The following is a 15,852-nucleotide window of genomic DNA, read 5'->3' as shown; positions in this document are numbered from 1 at the left end:
TGCAAATGATTGACATGAGGATGAGATAATCAAAGTATAAACTGGTGCCATTAAAGTCCCATTCTGTGGGGAGATTTTCCATATATCGTAATCTTATATTGAGGAATAGAGATGGACCTTTCATATGGTGTTCAGTATCTCCTCCTTATTTGTTGGGAACATGACGTTCTATTGAGGAGTGGAGATGGACCTTTCATATGGTGTCCAGTATCTCCTCCTTATTTGTTCGGAACATGACGTTATATTGAGGAATGGAGATGGACCTTTCATATGGTGTCCAGTAGCTCCTCCTCATTTGTTGGGAACATGACGTTATATTGAGGAATGGAGATGGACCTTTCATATGGTGTCCAGTAGCTCCTCCTCATTTGTTGGGAACATGACCTTATATTGAGGAATGGAGATGGACCTTTCATATGGTGTCCAGTAGCTCCTCCTCATTTGTTGGAAACGTGCCGTTATATTGAGGAATGGAGATGGCCCTTTCATATGGTGTCCAGTATCTTCTCCTCATTTGTTGGGAATGTGACGTTATACTGAGGAATGGAGATGGACCTTTCATATGGAGTACAGTATCTCCTCATTTGTTGGGAACATGACGTTATATTGAGGAATGGAGATGGACCTTTCATATGGTGTCCAGTAGCTCCTCCTCATTTGTTGGGAACATGCCGTTATATTGAGGAATGGAGATGGACTTTTCATATGGTGTCCAGTATCTCCTCCTCATTTGTTGGGAACGTGACGTTATATTGAGGAATGGAGATGGACCTTTCATATGGAGTACAGTATCTCCTCATTTGTTGGGAACATGACGTTATATTGAGGAATGGAGATGGACCTTTCATATGGTGTCCAGTAGCTCCTCCTCATTTGTTGGGAACATGACGTTATATTGAGGAATGGAGATGGACCTTTCATATGGAGTACAGTATCTCCTCATTTGTTGGGAACGTGATGTTATATTGAGGAATGGAGATGGACCTTTCATATGGAGTACAGTATCTCTTCATTTGTTGGGAACATGACATTATATTGAGGAATGGAGATGGACCTTTCATATGGTGTCCAGTATCTCCTCCTCATTTGTTGGGAACATGATGTTACATTGAGGAACGGAGATTGGCCATTGTACACCATCTCCTTTTTTTTTTTTTCGTTTGTAACATTATATTTTAATGAGCAATGGAGATGGACCTTTTGTACAGTGTACAGTATCTCCATCTCATTTGTTGGAGGCAGGATGGTATTTTGAGGAATGGAGATGGACCTTTCATATTGAGCTCAATCTGCATATCTAAACTTGATGACAATAAATTGAAATGTGGAAGTTTGTGTATAACAAGCACGTGAAGTTCTGCATTTTAGATTATTTAATACCTACCTGTGCTGACATCTAGAGAAGATTCCTCCTTTGTAATTGTCACCATCATTTCATCTCCTTTTATAGACAGCTGATCATCTATCTCATACATCTCTTCTTCCTCTTTAATTACAATTTTTATACCCATCACTTCTTCCCCCTAAATCACAAAATGATTGTAAGCACTTTTATCCTGAGACTACGAAAAAGAATACACTCTAATACAGTTTAGAGCCAAGTTTGGGACATCTTCAGTTGCACCTACCTGATGATGATGAGGGATGGTGTGACCTTCCTGTGTGGAATCCAGGGAATACAGAGGACGGGGACATCTCTCTGGTGGGTTCCCATGACTGGATCCATCTGTAGGAAACACACACACTGACTGAATCCATTGTTTCTATGTGTATATCAGATGATGGGGGATCTAGGTGGACCCTCCGTACTGCTCTCTCCTTTACAATAAAGTCTTCTCTTACCCGGTGATGTGAGGGGCGGCTGATCCTCCATCATGATGTCCTTGTAGAGATCCTTGTGTCCTTCTGCACACTCTAATTCTTTCTTCACGTTCTCCTCCTCCTCTTCTTTTATTTCTTCTTTTATACCAACATTAATATTGCTCCAGTTTTCACTCTGAATATAAATATAAAACAAATTAGTTTGTCTTCCATGAAGATATCCTGACACCTTATAGGAACCTGACACACACAATGATACAGTCACCATCCAGACACATCCCTTGTCTTGTACTGGAGAATGTCCCAGAATTCCCAGCACCGCTCACCTCTCCCATCATGAGTTCAGTGATCTTCTTGGTAACTTCTAGGATCTTCTGTTCATGGTTTCTTTCTGGAAGCAGTAAGGAATGTAGAGGAACCATAATGGGGTTGTGTCCATCTCCCGATGTCTTCTTCACAACTATGTTATCCTGTGGAGAGATCAGCAATCACTATATACTGTACATTGCCCAACAAAAGAAGTTCGACGTACTGCCATTATCCTCCTTCTATGCTAGGATCTGACTGATGGCATCTCTCTTTCAGAGGTAATGATATTTCTTCTCGTATTGCAAATAAAATGTATTGCCGAACACTCCGCACCTAGAAAGCTGCCACCCCAGCTCATTCATAGCAATCAATGGAAGATGTGCGAGCATAGGTGTCCATGTATGGGCAACCTGATTGTACCAAAGCTGATCCATCGATCAACTTGGAGACAACCAGCCTTTCAAATTTGTTTACAGGGACATGATTAAAAATTAATTCGTAAATGCATTGAAAACCAATTAATCTGTTCCAGAGGTCAGAAAAATGGCAAAAAGGTCTTTTATCTGTTCAAAACTCTTTATAGAGTGCACTTTAAAGGCATAAATACTGTACAGGGACATGATTAATAAAAAATTTGTAAATGCACTGAAAACCAATTAATCCGTTCGTATTGCAAAAAAAAATTGTAAAGCCGAGGCGTTATTTTCAATGGATTTGCATTCGTAAACCGAAAATTACGTTAACTGAGGCGTTCGTAAACCGAGGTACGCACGCACGCACTATTGTTTCTGAAGCTACTGCAGACACAAACAACAAATAATACACACATACGTGGTATCAGTGTGATCATCGGGAGTAGGAGAACTTATTTCAGGTTGTTCTTTGGTGGTGGACTATGGTCATGGCAAGAAATATACAACTAAACCTCAAAAATAATATTTTTAATTATTGTTGGCCAGATTTTCCTTTAATACAGTAAGACATCCATTACCATTTACCACCAAATGAAGGTCCAATTTATCTTGGAAAAAAAACAAACACGTGATATAAGTCATCAAGATACACTTAATAGTTACAATGACAAGTCCAGTTTTACTAAACATGTTGAAGTTGCAAATCTGGTTTTAGGCATGAAGATTTGTTTGGACCTTTGTCATTAAGGGGTTAATGTTAGAAATAAAAATGGTAAATTAAATTAGACTCCATCCATTAGATTCTTCCCGGTGATTTAAAATAAAGCTGGAGGAAAGTTATTTTTTTTTCAGGCAGATATAAACCAATAAAATGAACCAAACGTGCTCGTTGTTCTCCCAGAATCCTCCTCACCTCCCCGGTCAGCAGGTAGATGATCTCCAGGGTGAGCTGTAATATCCTCTCCGTCAGGTTGCTGCAGTTTGCCTCCATGGCTCGCAACTCTGTGCCATTCACTTCCTGCAACAATCGTGCCCATCCCCCCACCCCTAATGCTGAGCATCATGGGTAAAAGGAAGTCTCTTCTGTGATTGGGTCCTCTTGGCCATTTTGTTGTAGACCAGAAAACCCAGAGGAAAAAGCTGCTTGGAAAAAAAAACCCTAATGTCCAAATCTGAGGACATCTAATCATATCCACCAAAAATTGACATTGGGTCATCTTGGCCTTTTGGCCATCTTGGACATTGGGTCATCTTGGCCTTTTGGTCATCTCGGACATTGGGTCATCTTGGCCTTTTAGCCATCTCGGACATTGGGTCATTCTTGGCCAGTAGACATGGAGAAACACATTGTTTCAGCTTAAAATAATGCTGAAACCTGAGAAGATCTGTTAGTACCCACCACAAACTGCCATCAGCTAAGAGTAGAATGAATTTCTAAGGCATGCGACGTGTTCATGAAGTCCTTACGTATATAAAAATAGTATATAATACCATCTTCAAAAAAGTTTAATCCCCAAATTTTGGCAGATTCTGGACCCTCCAACAACCTGGTACTGGATAGGTAAAATCGAATATATTAATAGGATGGAGGAGTTACGCCATATGGAAGACAAAATGGAAACATTTAGAAAAGATTGGAGTAGGTGGTGTGAATTGAAAACATCTGAAAAATATCTCAAAATGAGGGGTGCTCCCGGTAGCAGAGTCGGAGAATCAAACTGGTTAACTAGATAATAGAAAACAGGGTAGTAGACACAGGTTGGTGACCATTAATTGGACAGGGGTAACTGTATTGGGAGGGATCGGGGGGGGGGAAATTGGGGTTAAACGCAGGGGTGTCAAGCCGGCGGCCCTCCAGCTGTTGCAAAACTTCAAGTCCCATCATGCCTCTATCTTTGGGAGTCAAGCTGTAACGTGTAATCTTGCAAGGCCTCATGGGACTTGTAGTTTGGCAACAGCTGGAGGGCCACCAGTCTGACACCCGTGGAAAGTGAATGTATATGTTGGGATAAATGATATATGGCCGATTTATGTATTGTAATAAAATTTCATAAAAGATATAATTAAAAAAAAATGAAGTCTTTACGTATGAGCTACAATAATATGGTCGCCACCAGAAGAAGCTTCTGGTGGCGACCATATTATTGTAAATGGTAATAGAATATCCTGTGAGCCACTTAAAATTTAAAATTTAAGATATAAGATTAAGAAGGCAAGTTCTCAGGCTCCTAGCTACATCCTCATTGTATGTACATTGGTGACAATCAAGAAAAATAAAAAATGGTGCCGCGTCCTTATATTAAACCTATATTAAGATTGAATAATATAATAGGGGATTATAGGGGAGGGGCGCTGACGTCACCACGTACCCGACTCCTACGAACGGCGAGTACAGGCAGTGTGTGTCCGCATGCCGTCTAGGCTGGACACATCACATTCACTAAAGGCGCTGTATTATTTTAATATCTGTAAGTGCAAAATTGGCACTAATAAACATATATTTTAAACTAAGGATAAGGCACTATTACTCTCTCTTTTTTCCTCCTGATAATACGTGGAGTAATAGGGAGAAAGCAGATAAAATCTGTTGGAGGGAGGACCTCACCCTGGATCTATCCATAGCAGGATCAGCAGGAGCAAAGAGGCGAACCATCCAGCCTGTTTTCCATAGAGGAACACATCAAGTAACCCTTTTACCTTTTTGAGTATTACCATCTGGGATTATGTGAATAGTACATTACAGTAATTTTAATAAGCCCCATTTAGATGGAATTTCATCCGTGATTGGACTCTCATATGTATTGGACATTTTGTTAGTTATATATATATATATATATTTATTTTTGACATATTATATATATATATATATAATTTTTTTTTTTTTCATGTGCAATTTAATGAATTGAAGATTTGATTTATATTGAAGTAATTTATGTTAATATAACCATATTATTGTAGCTCATACGTAAAAACTTCATTTTTTTTCCTCATTGATACAAAAATTTGGAGACCCCTGACCTAAAGGAATGAAGAGAAGGGGTGCCTAGTTGTCAAGTCCTCTGGTGCCGCAGTGATATTTATTTATTTCAGGTACTTATATAGCGCCGTCAATTTACATATATATTGTACATTCACATCAGTCCCTAACCCTCAAGGGGCGTACAATCTAAGGTCCCTAATTCACATACATACATACACATACTAGGGCCAATATAGACAGGAGCCAATTCACCTACCAGCATGTCTTTGGAGTGTGGGAGGAAACCGGAGTACCCGGAGGAAACCCACGCACGGACAGGGAGGACATGTAAACTCCAGGCAGGTGGTGCCATGGTTGGAACTTGAACCAACGACCCTATTACTGCCAGGTGGAAGTGCTAACCATTTAGCCAATGTGCTGCCTCACTTTCACCTTCGGATGAGTTCTCTATACATGTGTGCCACAACGCAAAGTATAATATTTGCAATGACTATGGTTTAAAGCCTATTGCCGGGCAAAAAAAAAAAGTTCTCATGAGGGGGGCTGCACCCGCACTGCACGGGTTAACTGCTCCTTCTTGTATACAAGAGAGGAGAAGGGAGATATACTTACCTGATCCTCCAATCCTCCCAGCACAAAACCGTTCCGGCAACCCCCGCGCTCCAGCAGTCTTGAGTTTTGGAGTGTTCCTGGTGAAATCAACCCCAGAGTGAGCTCCACAGATCATGAACTCCAGTCTGGCATGGTGGCAGAGGGTGAGAATAGGAGGGAATACCATAGTGGTAGATGATGAGAGCATGGTGGAGGGGATATAGTGGTGGAAGTCTCGCATGATGGTGAGAACAGGAGGGAATACCATAGAGGTAGGTGATGAGAGCATGGTGGAGGGGATATAGTGCTGGAAGTCTGGCATGGTGGCAGATGGTGAGAACAGGAGGGGGTGCCATAGTGGTAGGAGATGAGAGCATGGTGGAGGGGATATCGTGGTGGAAGTCCAGCATGGTGGCAGATGGTGAGGAGGGGGTGCCATAATGGTAGGTGATGAGAACATGGTGGAGGGGATATAGTGGTGGAAGGTTGGCATGGGGCATGGTGGCAGATGGTGAGAACAGGAGGGGGTGCCATAGTGGTAAGTGATGAGAGCATGGTGGAGGAGATATAGTGGTGGAAGTCTGACATGGTGGCAGATGGTGAGAACAGGAGGGGGTGCCATAGTGGTAGGTGATGAGAGCATGGTGGAGGAGATATAGTGGTAGAAGTCTGGCATGGTGGCAGATGGTGAGAACAGGAGGGGGTGCCATAGTGGTAGATGATGAGAGTATGGTGGAGGGGATATAGTGGTGGAAGTCTGGCATGGTGGCAGATGGTGAGAACAGGAGGGAATACCATAGTGGTAGGTGATGAAAGGATGGTGGAGGGGATATAGTGGTGGAAGTCTGGCGTGGTGGCAGATGGTGAGAACAGGAGGGAATACCATAGTGGTAGGTGATGAGAGCATGGTGGAGGAGATATAGTTGTGGAAGTCTGGCATGGTGCCAGATGGTGAGAACAGGAGGGAATACCATAGTGGTAGGTGATGAGAGCATGGTTGAGGGGATATAGTGGTGGAGGGTTGGCACGGTGGCAGATGGTGAGAACAGGAGGGGGTGCCATAGTGATACATGATGAGAGCATGGTGTCTCATACACTCACCAAAAATTTAGATCCCTTAAACTAATAAAAGGGTCAACCAGCGCTTGCAGTGGAGTCTGTGGAAAGCTCAGGAGAGGAGGTGAGCATGTAGAGGCGACAGGCTCGGTCTCCAGGAGAGTCAATCAAAAAGTAAACCTGCCTGCGGACAAGGTTTCTCAATTGGGGATCCCCATTGTAGTTTCAGGGCCACAATGAGTGAAGGCACTTCCAGAGAAGTTCAGAGAGAGAGGTGCAGTTTCCCGAGGATAGCCAAGTCTCTCTATACCAGCCTTTCTCAACACAGAGGAACCTTTAAATAACTTTCCGGTCTCAGGGAACCCCCTGCTAAAAATCACTTTTTCTACATCTCATGGTGTGATGGTCAGTGGGAAGAATGCTCCTCACACTTGTCATCAGGAAGAATGCTCCTCACACTTGTCATCAGGGAAGAAGTACCTCCTTAGGGATCAGAGGTGTTGGTGGGAATTTATTTGAGAGGCAGAAACTGCTCATTGCTCAAGGAACCCACGGAGGAACCCTGGCTGAGAAATCCTGCTCTATAGGACTGCAATATGAGTTTAAAGTCCCAATATATGCCAAAACCTTCTCTTCAGTTCTGGATAAACTAAAAAAGGCCAATACTGTTGTGTGATTCTCTCTCGGTCCCGGACCCACTCCATCGTTGGTTGCTATCTACGTTCTGACAACCATGGGCCAACAGACTAGATACTTGGGCTCTCATGTCCCATGTTTGGCAAGGCCAAGTTTCAGGAAGTCATCTCTTGACTCTTGATTTAGATCAGTGCTAACAGTATATATGAATCAAAACAAGAGCCCACACCATGGTTTACCAATGAGAAATGGATTTTATTTCCTTCACGCCATCCATATCTTTCTGCAACTTGAGAAAGAAGGGCAGGCGGTGCGCGCGCACGCACGCACGCACGCATACACAATGTTGAAATGCGTTTTTATTACAAAATATATGAAAGATATTTTTAAAAATACATTTCAAATATACTGTATGCCTTTAAAAATACAAATCTACACTTTTGGAATGCATTTACAAATATATGTTAAAAAAAATCTGAAGAATATATTTAAAAAAAATATATTTCTAAAAATATATTTTTAACAATACATTCTTCAGATGTTTTAACCTATAAAAAAGTCATTTTAACATATATTTTTACATATATTTGTAAATGCATTCCAAAAGTGTAATTTGTAGTTTTAAAGACATACAGTATATTTGAAATGTATTTTTAAAAATATTTTTCATATATTTTGCAATAAAAACGCATTTCAACATGATATATATATATATATATTTATTGAAATATATTTTGAAATGTATTGCATATTGCCAAAATTGTAGCATTTGAAATATATGGCAATATATTTGGAAAGAATATTTTTAATCTATATTTCAAATATATTTTTCTGCCATGTGGGTTTGTCGTACAATTCTTCCATGGAGCCTATGAAACTCCCCCATAATTTTTCCTGTGACCTCAAGTGTTGTGTGTTTTCTGGTGGATGATTAGTGTCACTTTCTGTGCAAAACATTTGCCACATTCTGAACAGGAAAACGGTTTCTCGCCGGAGTGAATTTTCATATGCTTATCACAGTTCCCTTTACTGGAGAAGAGTTTTCCACACTCTGCACAGGAGTAGGGCTTCTCGCAGGTGGTGTGCGTCTTCTGGTGGATGATTAGTGTCACTTTCTGTGCAAAACATTTGCCGCATTCTGCACAGGAAAACGGTTTCTCCCCGGTGTGAATCCTCATGTGCTTATCACAGTTCCCTTTATTAGAGAAGCACTTTCCGCACTCGGAACAGGAAAACGGCTTCTCTCCGGTATGAACCCTCTGGTGCGTTTTGAGTATCGATTTTAAAGAGAAAGATTTTCCACACTCCGAACACAAGAAGGGCTTCTCCCCGGTGTGGATCCTCTGGTGTTGAATGAGTTTCGATTTGTTTGTGAAGGACCTCTTACACTCTGAACAAAAAAAGTGTTTTTCGCTAGTGTGGATTCTCTGGTGTTGAAGAAGTTCCGATTTCTTTATGAAGGACTTCTCGCACTCGGAACACGAGAACGGTTTTTCACTGGAGTGGATTCTCTGGTGTACAACGAGATTGGATTTTTTTCTGAAGGATTTCTCACACTCAGGACAGGAGTAGGGTTTTTCGCTGGTGTGAATTCTCTGATGCTCAACCAGGTTCGATTTCTTTTTGAAGGCCTTGTCACATTCGGAACACGAAAAGGGTTTTTCGCTGGTGTGGATTCTCTGGTGTTCAACGAGATGGGATTTCTTTATGAAGGACCTCTCACACTTGGAGCATGAAAAGGGTTTTTCACTGGTGTGGATTCTCTGGTGTTCGGTGAGATGCGATTTCTTGATGAAGGACTTCCTACACTCAGAACACGAAAAGGGTTTTTCAGTGGTGTGGATGATCTTGGGTACAACTGGGTCATGTTTTATTGGGAATGATTTTTCGCTAACCTGAAAAGGATTAAAGTTCTTGGCAGAAGATTCTGTAGGATTGGAAGGATCTGGTGATACCTTGGTACTGGAAAAGCTTGGCTGGACATTTGGAATTATAGTATGTTTGGGTTTCTCGGAATTAAACTGATCTGTTGATCCTACCGGATGCGTCAATTTTTGAGGAACAATGCTGACTCCTGGAGAATATTGTGCCACGCCATTATCTTCTTTATTATAATCTGCATATAAAATAAGATGTCCCTCTGAGGTATTCCAGTCATGATGTCCATCTGTTGGAAATATTTTTTATTATTATTAATAATAGCAACATGTTTTCTGCTAATGTTTTGCAGTTAATAATCATGTAAGTTAGAACATTAGTCAACTGTTCCCCACATTTCTGGCACAGAATTAGGTAAAGTAATAACAACACAGGGATAGAAAAGGTTTACAGTGCGACCAAAGCAACTACAGCACATGAGGTGGAGGTCTACATACACCAATTTAATTGATATTAAGAACAGAAATGCGCTGTACTTCACCTCATTTGATGATAATATTAGCAATAGAGAAATAACTTTCATACAACAGTATTTCCTTCTCATTTGTTGGGAACATGATGTTATATTGGAGGGATGGAGATGGACCTTTGATATGGTGTACAGTATCTCCTCCTCATTTGTAGGGAACGTGACGTTATATTGAGGAATGGAGATGGACCTTTCATATGGTGTACAGTATCTCCTCCTCATTTGTTGGGAACATGATGGTATGTTGAGGGATTGAGATGGACCTTCCATGTGGTGTACAGTATCTCCTCCTCATTTGTTGGGAACATGACGTCATATTGAGGAATGGAGATGGACCTTTCATATGGTGTACAGTATCTCCTCCTCATTTGTAGGGAACGTGACGTTATATTGAGGAATGGAGATGGACCTTTCATATGGTGTACAGTATCTCCTCCTCATTTGTTGGGAACATGATGGTATGTTGAGGGATTGAGATGGACCTTCCATGTGGTGTACAGTATCTCCTCCTCTTTTGTTGGGAACATGACGTTATATTGAGGAATGGAGATGGACCTTTCATATGGTGTCCAGTATCTCCTCCTCATTTGTTGGGAACATGACGTTATATTGAGGAATGGAGATATGTTACATTTTTGTTCAATCTGCATTCCCAAGCTTGATAAAAATAAAATCAAAATATGAAAGAAAGAATGGAAATGGAAAATGTGAAGTGCTAAAATTTATAAATGTACATAATGGGTACCTGTCCCGACATCTAGAGAAGATTTCTTCTTACTGATTGTCACCATCATTTCAACTTCCTTCCTAGACAGTGGATTTCCCCTCACATACATTTCTTCTTCCTGTTTAATCTCAGTTTTGATATCAAACACTTCTTCTCCCTATAATTACAGCATGATTGTGAGCACTATTATCCTGAGACTATATATAGGAATATCATCTAATACAGTTTAGAGCCAATTTTGAGTTGGACATCCTCAGTCCCACCTACCTGATGATGGTGAGGGATTGTGTGACCTTCCTGTGTGGAATCCTGGGAATACAGGGGATGGGGACATCTCTCTGGTGGGTTCCCATTACTGGATTCATCTACTGGATGATGGTGGGGGATCGTACGACCTTCCTGTGTGGAATCCCGGGAATACAGAGGACGGGGACATCTCTCTGGTGGGTTCCCATGACTGGATCCATCTACCTGATGATGGTGGGGGATGGTGTGATTTTCCTGTGTGGAATTCCAGGAATGTAGAGGACGGGGACATCTCTCTGGTGGGTTCCCATGACTGGATCCATCTGTAGGAAACACACACACTGACTGAATCCATTGTTTCTATGTGTATATCAGATGATGGGGGATCTAGGTGGACCCTCCGTACTGCTCTCTCCTTTACAATAAAGTCTCCTCTTACCCGGTGATGTGAGGGGCGACTGATTCTCCATCATGACGTCCTTGTAGAGATCCTTGTGTCCTTCTAAATATTTCCACTCCTCCATCACACCAGCCTTCTCCTCTTCTTCTTTTATCTCTTCTTTGATATGAATGTAAAAGTTGCTCCAGTTTCCTCCCTGAATATAAATTTAAAAACAAAGTAGTATTCATGTTTCTGCTCTTCCATGGAGACATCCTGACATCTTGTAGGAACCTGACACACACCATGACACATAGTGATGAACCAGACTAACCTAGATATAGTTTGGGGTGGATTCGTTAAACCCCAATGAAATTAAGTGGTAGTAAATGTAATTTTTTTTAATATATAAACAACAAACAGGTTCAAACTTACCTGCTCTGCGCTATGGAATGGCACAGAGCGGTCCCGAACCTCCTCTTCTCGGGTCCATCCTGCTCTCTGTCCAGTGCCCTCATAGGAAGAAGCTTCCTATGGGGGCACTTGTGCATGCTTGTTCCTGAGCCCTGCCCCCCACTCCCTCATCACTGGCTAATGGCTCCCGGCGCCCCAGTAAAGCCTGGGAGACCGAGAACTAAAGGAAGAGAAAAGCTGAAAACATGTACAGCACTGGATCAAATGAGGGTTCAGGCAAGTAAAAGGGGGGTGAGGGGGGATACTGATGCCTAAACATGTTTTACCTTATTGCAAGGAATGCATTAACCCCTCCCCCTCCGGAGGATTTCCCCGCCTTCCTGACCAGGCCATTTTTTTATATACGGCGCTGCGTTATTTTAACTGACAATTGCGCAGTCATGCAACGCTGCACCGAAATGAAATTTACGTCCTTTTCTTTCGGTGGTATTTGATCGCCTCTGCGGTTTTTATTTTTTTGCGCTATAAACATATAAAGACTGACATTTTGAAAAAAAAAACAATATTTTTTACTTTTTGCTATAAAACATGTCCAGTAAAAAAAAAAAAAAAAATCTAATTTCGTCATAAATATAGGCCAGAATGTATTCTGCTCTGTGTCTTTGCAAAAAAAAAATCCCAATACATGTAAATTAATTGGTTTATGTGAAAGTTATAGCGTCTACAAATGGCGGGATATATTTACTGGATTTTTTTTATGTTATATTGAGGAATGAAGATGGACCTTTCATATGGTGTCCAGTATTTCCTCCTCATTTGTTGGGAACATGACGTTATATTGAGGAATGGAGATGGACCTTTCATATGGTGTCCAGTATCTCCCCCTCATTTGTTGGGAACATGACGTTATGTCGAGGAATGGAGATGGACCTTCCATATGGTGTCCAGTATCTCCTCCTCGTTTGTTGGGAACGTGACGTTATATCGAGGAATGGAGATGGACCTTTCATATGGTGTCCAGTATCTCCTCTGCGTTTGTTGGGACCGTGACGTTATATCGAAGAATGGAGATGGACCTTTCAAATGGTGTCCAGTATCTCCTCCTCATTTGTTGGGAACATGACCTTATATTGAGGAATGGAGATGGACCTTTCATATGGTGTCCAGTATCTCCCCCTCATTTGTTGGGAACATGACGTTATGTCGAGGAATGGAGATGGACCTTCCACATGGTGTCCAGTATCTCCTCCTCGTTTGTTGGGAACGTGACGTTATATCGAGGAATGGAGATGGACCTTTCATATGGTGTCCAGTATCTCCTCCGCGTTTGTTGGGACCGTGACGTTATATCGAAGAATGGAGATGGACCTTCCATATGGTGTCCAGTATCTCCTCCTCATTTGTTGGGAACATGATGTTATATTGAGGAATGGAGGTGGACCTTTCATATGGTGTCCAGTATCTCCTCCTCATTTGTTGGGAACATGACGTTTTATTGAGGAATGAAGGTGGACCTTTCACATGGTGTCCAGTATCTCCACCACATTTGTTGGGAACACAATGGTCCATTGCCCCAGCAGTCCCTTGATAAGAACTTAACGGCCTCTTTCCCATAACCCTGGCCTGGTGATAGTGGGGTACTGTGGGCAGGGGGCTGATCAGAATCTGGAAGCCACCTTTAAAAACAAAGTTGCCCCCAGATACAGGCCCGCATATAGAATGTGCAAGGGATACATGCTACCCCTACTTATCAACCACTTGAGAACTTCAAGGTTCTATCCTCTTCAGAACCAAGCCTTTTTTTGCTATTTAGCACTGCGCTACTTGAATTGGTAAATGCGCAACCAAGTGCAAGAGCCCCACTTCCCGATCCCGCTCACCTCTCTGGTCAGGAGGTCAATAATCTTCTTGGTAACTTCCAAAATCTTCCGCTCATTGTTTCTTTCTGGTACCAGTAAGGATTGTAGAGGAACCATAATGTTCTGTCCATCTCCCGATGTCCTCTTCACAACTATGTCATCCTGAGGGGAGAGACTAGCAATCAGCACATACATCTCCCAACAAATTTGTATTTAATATTCATTTATTATTATTATTTCCCAACAAAAGAAAATTTCACTGTCAGAACCTTTCTTGTGGTTTTGCACGTTTAAAAAATAATTTTACGCCTTAAGATGACTTAACCCTGCCCCCCCCAAAAAAAACAAACATTATATGCTTTATGAAAGTAGAGACCCTAAGAAAAAAAAATGGTGGCAGTTCCGAATTTTTTGTGTTCGCGCCAAATTTCAGTAAAAATACACAAAAGTTAATTTTGGGGCGCACATGCAATAAGCTATCCAGTCTTTTTCAAAATAAAATATAAGGGACGAGGTTGAGCCGATTGAATAGATTCCTAACATGTGGAGCCTCAAAACTGCTTGCTCCCGAGAAACGGCCACAGACCTCGGTGCCCAATATTTTCCATAGGAGACACTTTACAGGCCCCCTACAGGTCATCAGTTCAGAGTTAACCATACATAAGGGCCCTTCTCACTCTGAAGTGCACGTCGATATGTAACGTGTGTAGTGCAATCAACGTTTCCGTGTGGAGGCATCTCAACGTTTCCCTGTGGAGGCATCTCAACGTTTCCGTGTGTAGTGCAATCAACGTTTCCGTGTGGAGGAATCTCAACGTTTCCCTGTGGAGGCATCTCAACGTTTCCCTGTGGAGGCATCTCAACGTTTCCGTGTGCAGGTACCCCAACGTTTCCGTGTGGAGGCACCCCAGCATTTCCGTGTGGAGGCACCTCAACGTTTCCGTGTGCAGGAACCCCGACGTTTCCGTGTGCAGGAACCCCGACGTTTCCGTGTGCAGGCACCCCAACATCTCCGTGTGCAGGCACCCCGACTTTTCCGTGTGCAGGCACCCCAACGATTCCGTGTGCAGGTACTGCAACGTTTCCATGTGCAGGCACCCCAACGTTTCTGTGTGGAGGCACCTCAACGTTTCCGTGTGCAGGCACCCCAACGTTTCCGCGTGGAGGCACCTCGTTTCCGTGTGCAGGCACCCCAGTGTTTCCGTGTGCAAACACCTCAACGTTTCCGTGTGCAGGCATCCCAACGTTTCCGTGTGCAGGCACCCCAACGTTTCCGTGTGCAGGTACCCCAACGTTTCCGTGTGCAGGTACCCCGTTTCCATGTGCAGGCACCTCAATGTTTCTGTGTGCAGGCACCCTAACACTTGTTTACATTTGGATGTGTATGTAGGTGCGGGCTCAAAATGTGTGTGTGTGGGGGGGGGGGGGGGGGCGGTTAAGTGCTTGGGTGTAACTTTGACTTTATTTTTTTAAACCCTATTTTTCATCACATAGGTGGCAAAAAGTCCCCTTTGAGCTTTTTCACCTTAGCCGCTGAGGGGCAATAAAACCCCATGTTTGAGCCATGTTTTTAAAGCGGAGAAAGTGAAACCAGAAGTGATGTTAGTAGGAAGCGAAGATCTCCCTCGTTTTTAAAGCGGAGAAAGTGAAACCAGAAACCAGAAGTGATGTTAGTAGGAAGCGAAGATCTCCCTCCTTCTACCCAACAGCACCTGCCATGCGGTTCCCAGGTCCACTGATCGGACACATGGGGTGGGCAAGCAGCTGGGACACAGTTGGTGGAAGCAATCCAGGGGCAATAAATCCATCAGATCTTTTCCATCTGACAATCAGATTTAGAGCCCATTCACACTTGTGTGATTTGTCATGCGACTCTGAGGTCCAGAATTGCATGACAAGTCGCACCCCATGTTTTCCAATGAGTACCATTGATATCTGAGCGACTTGAAAGTAGTTCCTGCACAACTTTGGTCCAACTTTCATGTGACTTGAGGGCCATGGACTTCAATGTAAA

At 42.5% G+C, this 15,852-nt stretch overlaps 1 protein-coding gene and 1 pseudogene across 2 annotated transcripts in view; both read right to left on the bottom strand.

The window, feature by feature from the left end:
• LOC149453475 (uncharacterized) overlaps window positions 1-15,852 on the bottom strand; it is an 80,157-nt gene that overhangs the window by 32,788 nt on the left and 31,517 nt on the right. Inside the window, 5 exon segments of the mRNA XM_089688648.1 lie at window positions 8,748-9,973; window positions 10,959-11,097; window positions 11,208-11,509; window positions 11,626-11,782; window positions 13,860-14,000. Coding sequence (XP_089544774.1) covers window positions 8,748-9,973; window positions 10,959-11,097; window positions 11,208-11,509; window positions 11,626-11,782; window positions 13,860-14,000 — 1,965 coding nt within the window.
• LOC149453477 (uncharacterized) lies at window positions 1,775-4,069 on the bottom strand (annotated as a pseudogene). The gene is made up of 3 exons (XR_016314693.1): window positions 3,457-4,069; window positions 2,148-2,291; window positions 1,775-1,996 (listed from the first exon to the last, which is right to left on the bottom strand). The product of XR_016314693.1 is annotated as an uncharacterized LOC149453477 (transcript).

This window comes from Staurois parvus, unplaced genomic scaffold, assembly GCF_062004578.1.
Source record: "Staurois parvus isolate SC_StPar_1 unplaced genomic scaffold, SC_StPar_1.0 ptg000449l, whole genome shotgun sequence".
NCBI classification, from domain to species: Eukaryota; Metazoa; Chordata; class Amphibia; order Anura; family Ranidae; genus Staurois; species Staurois parvus.
The sequence above is the reverse complement of the archived record's forward strand: the minus strand, read 5'-3'. Positions and strand labels throughout refer to the sequence as shown.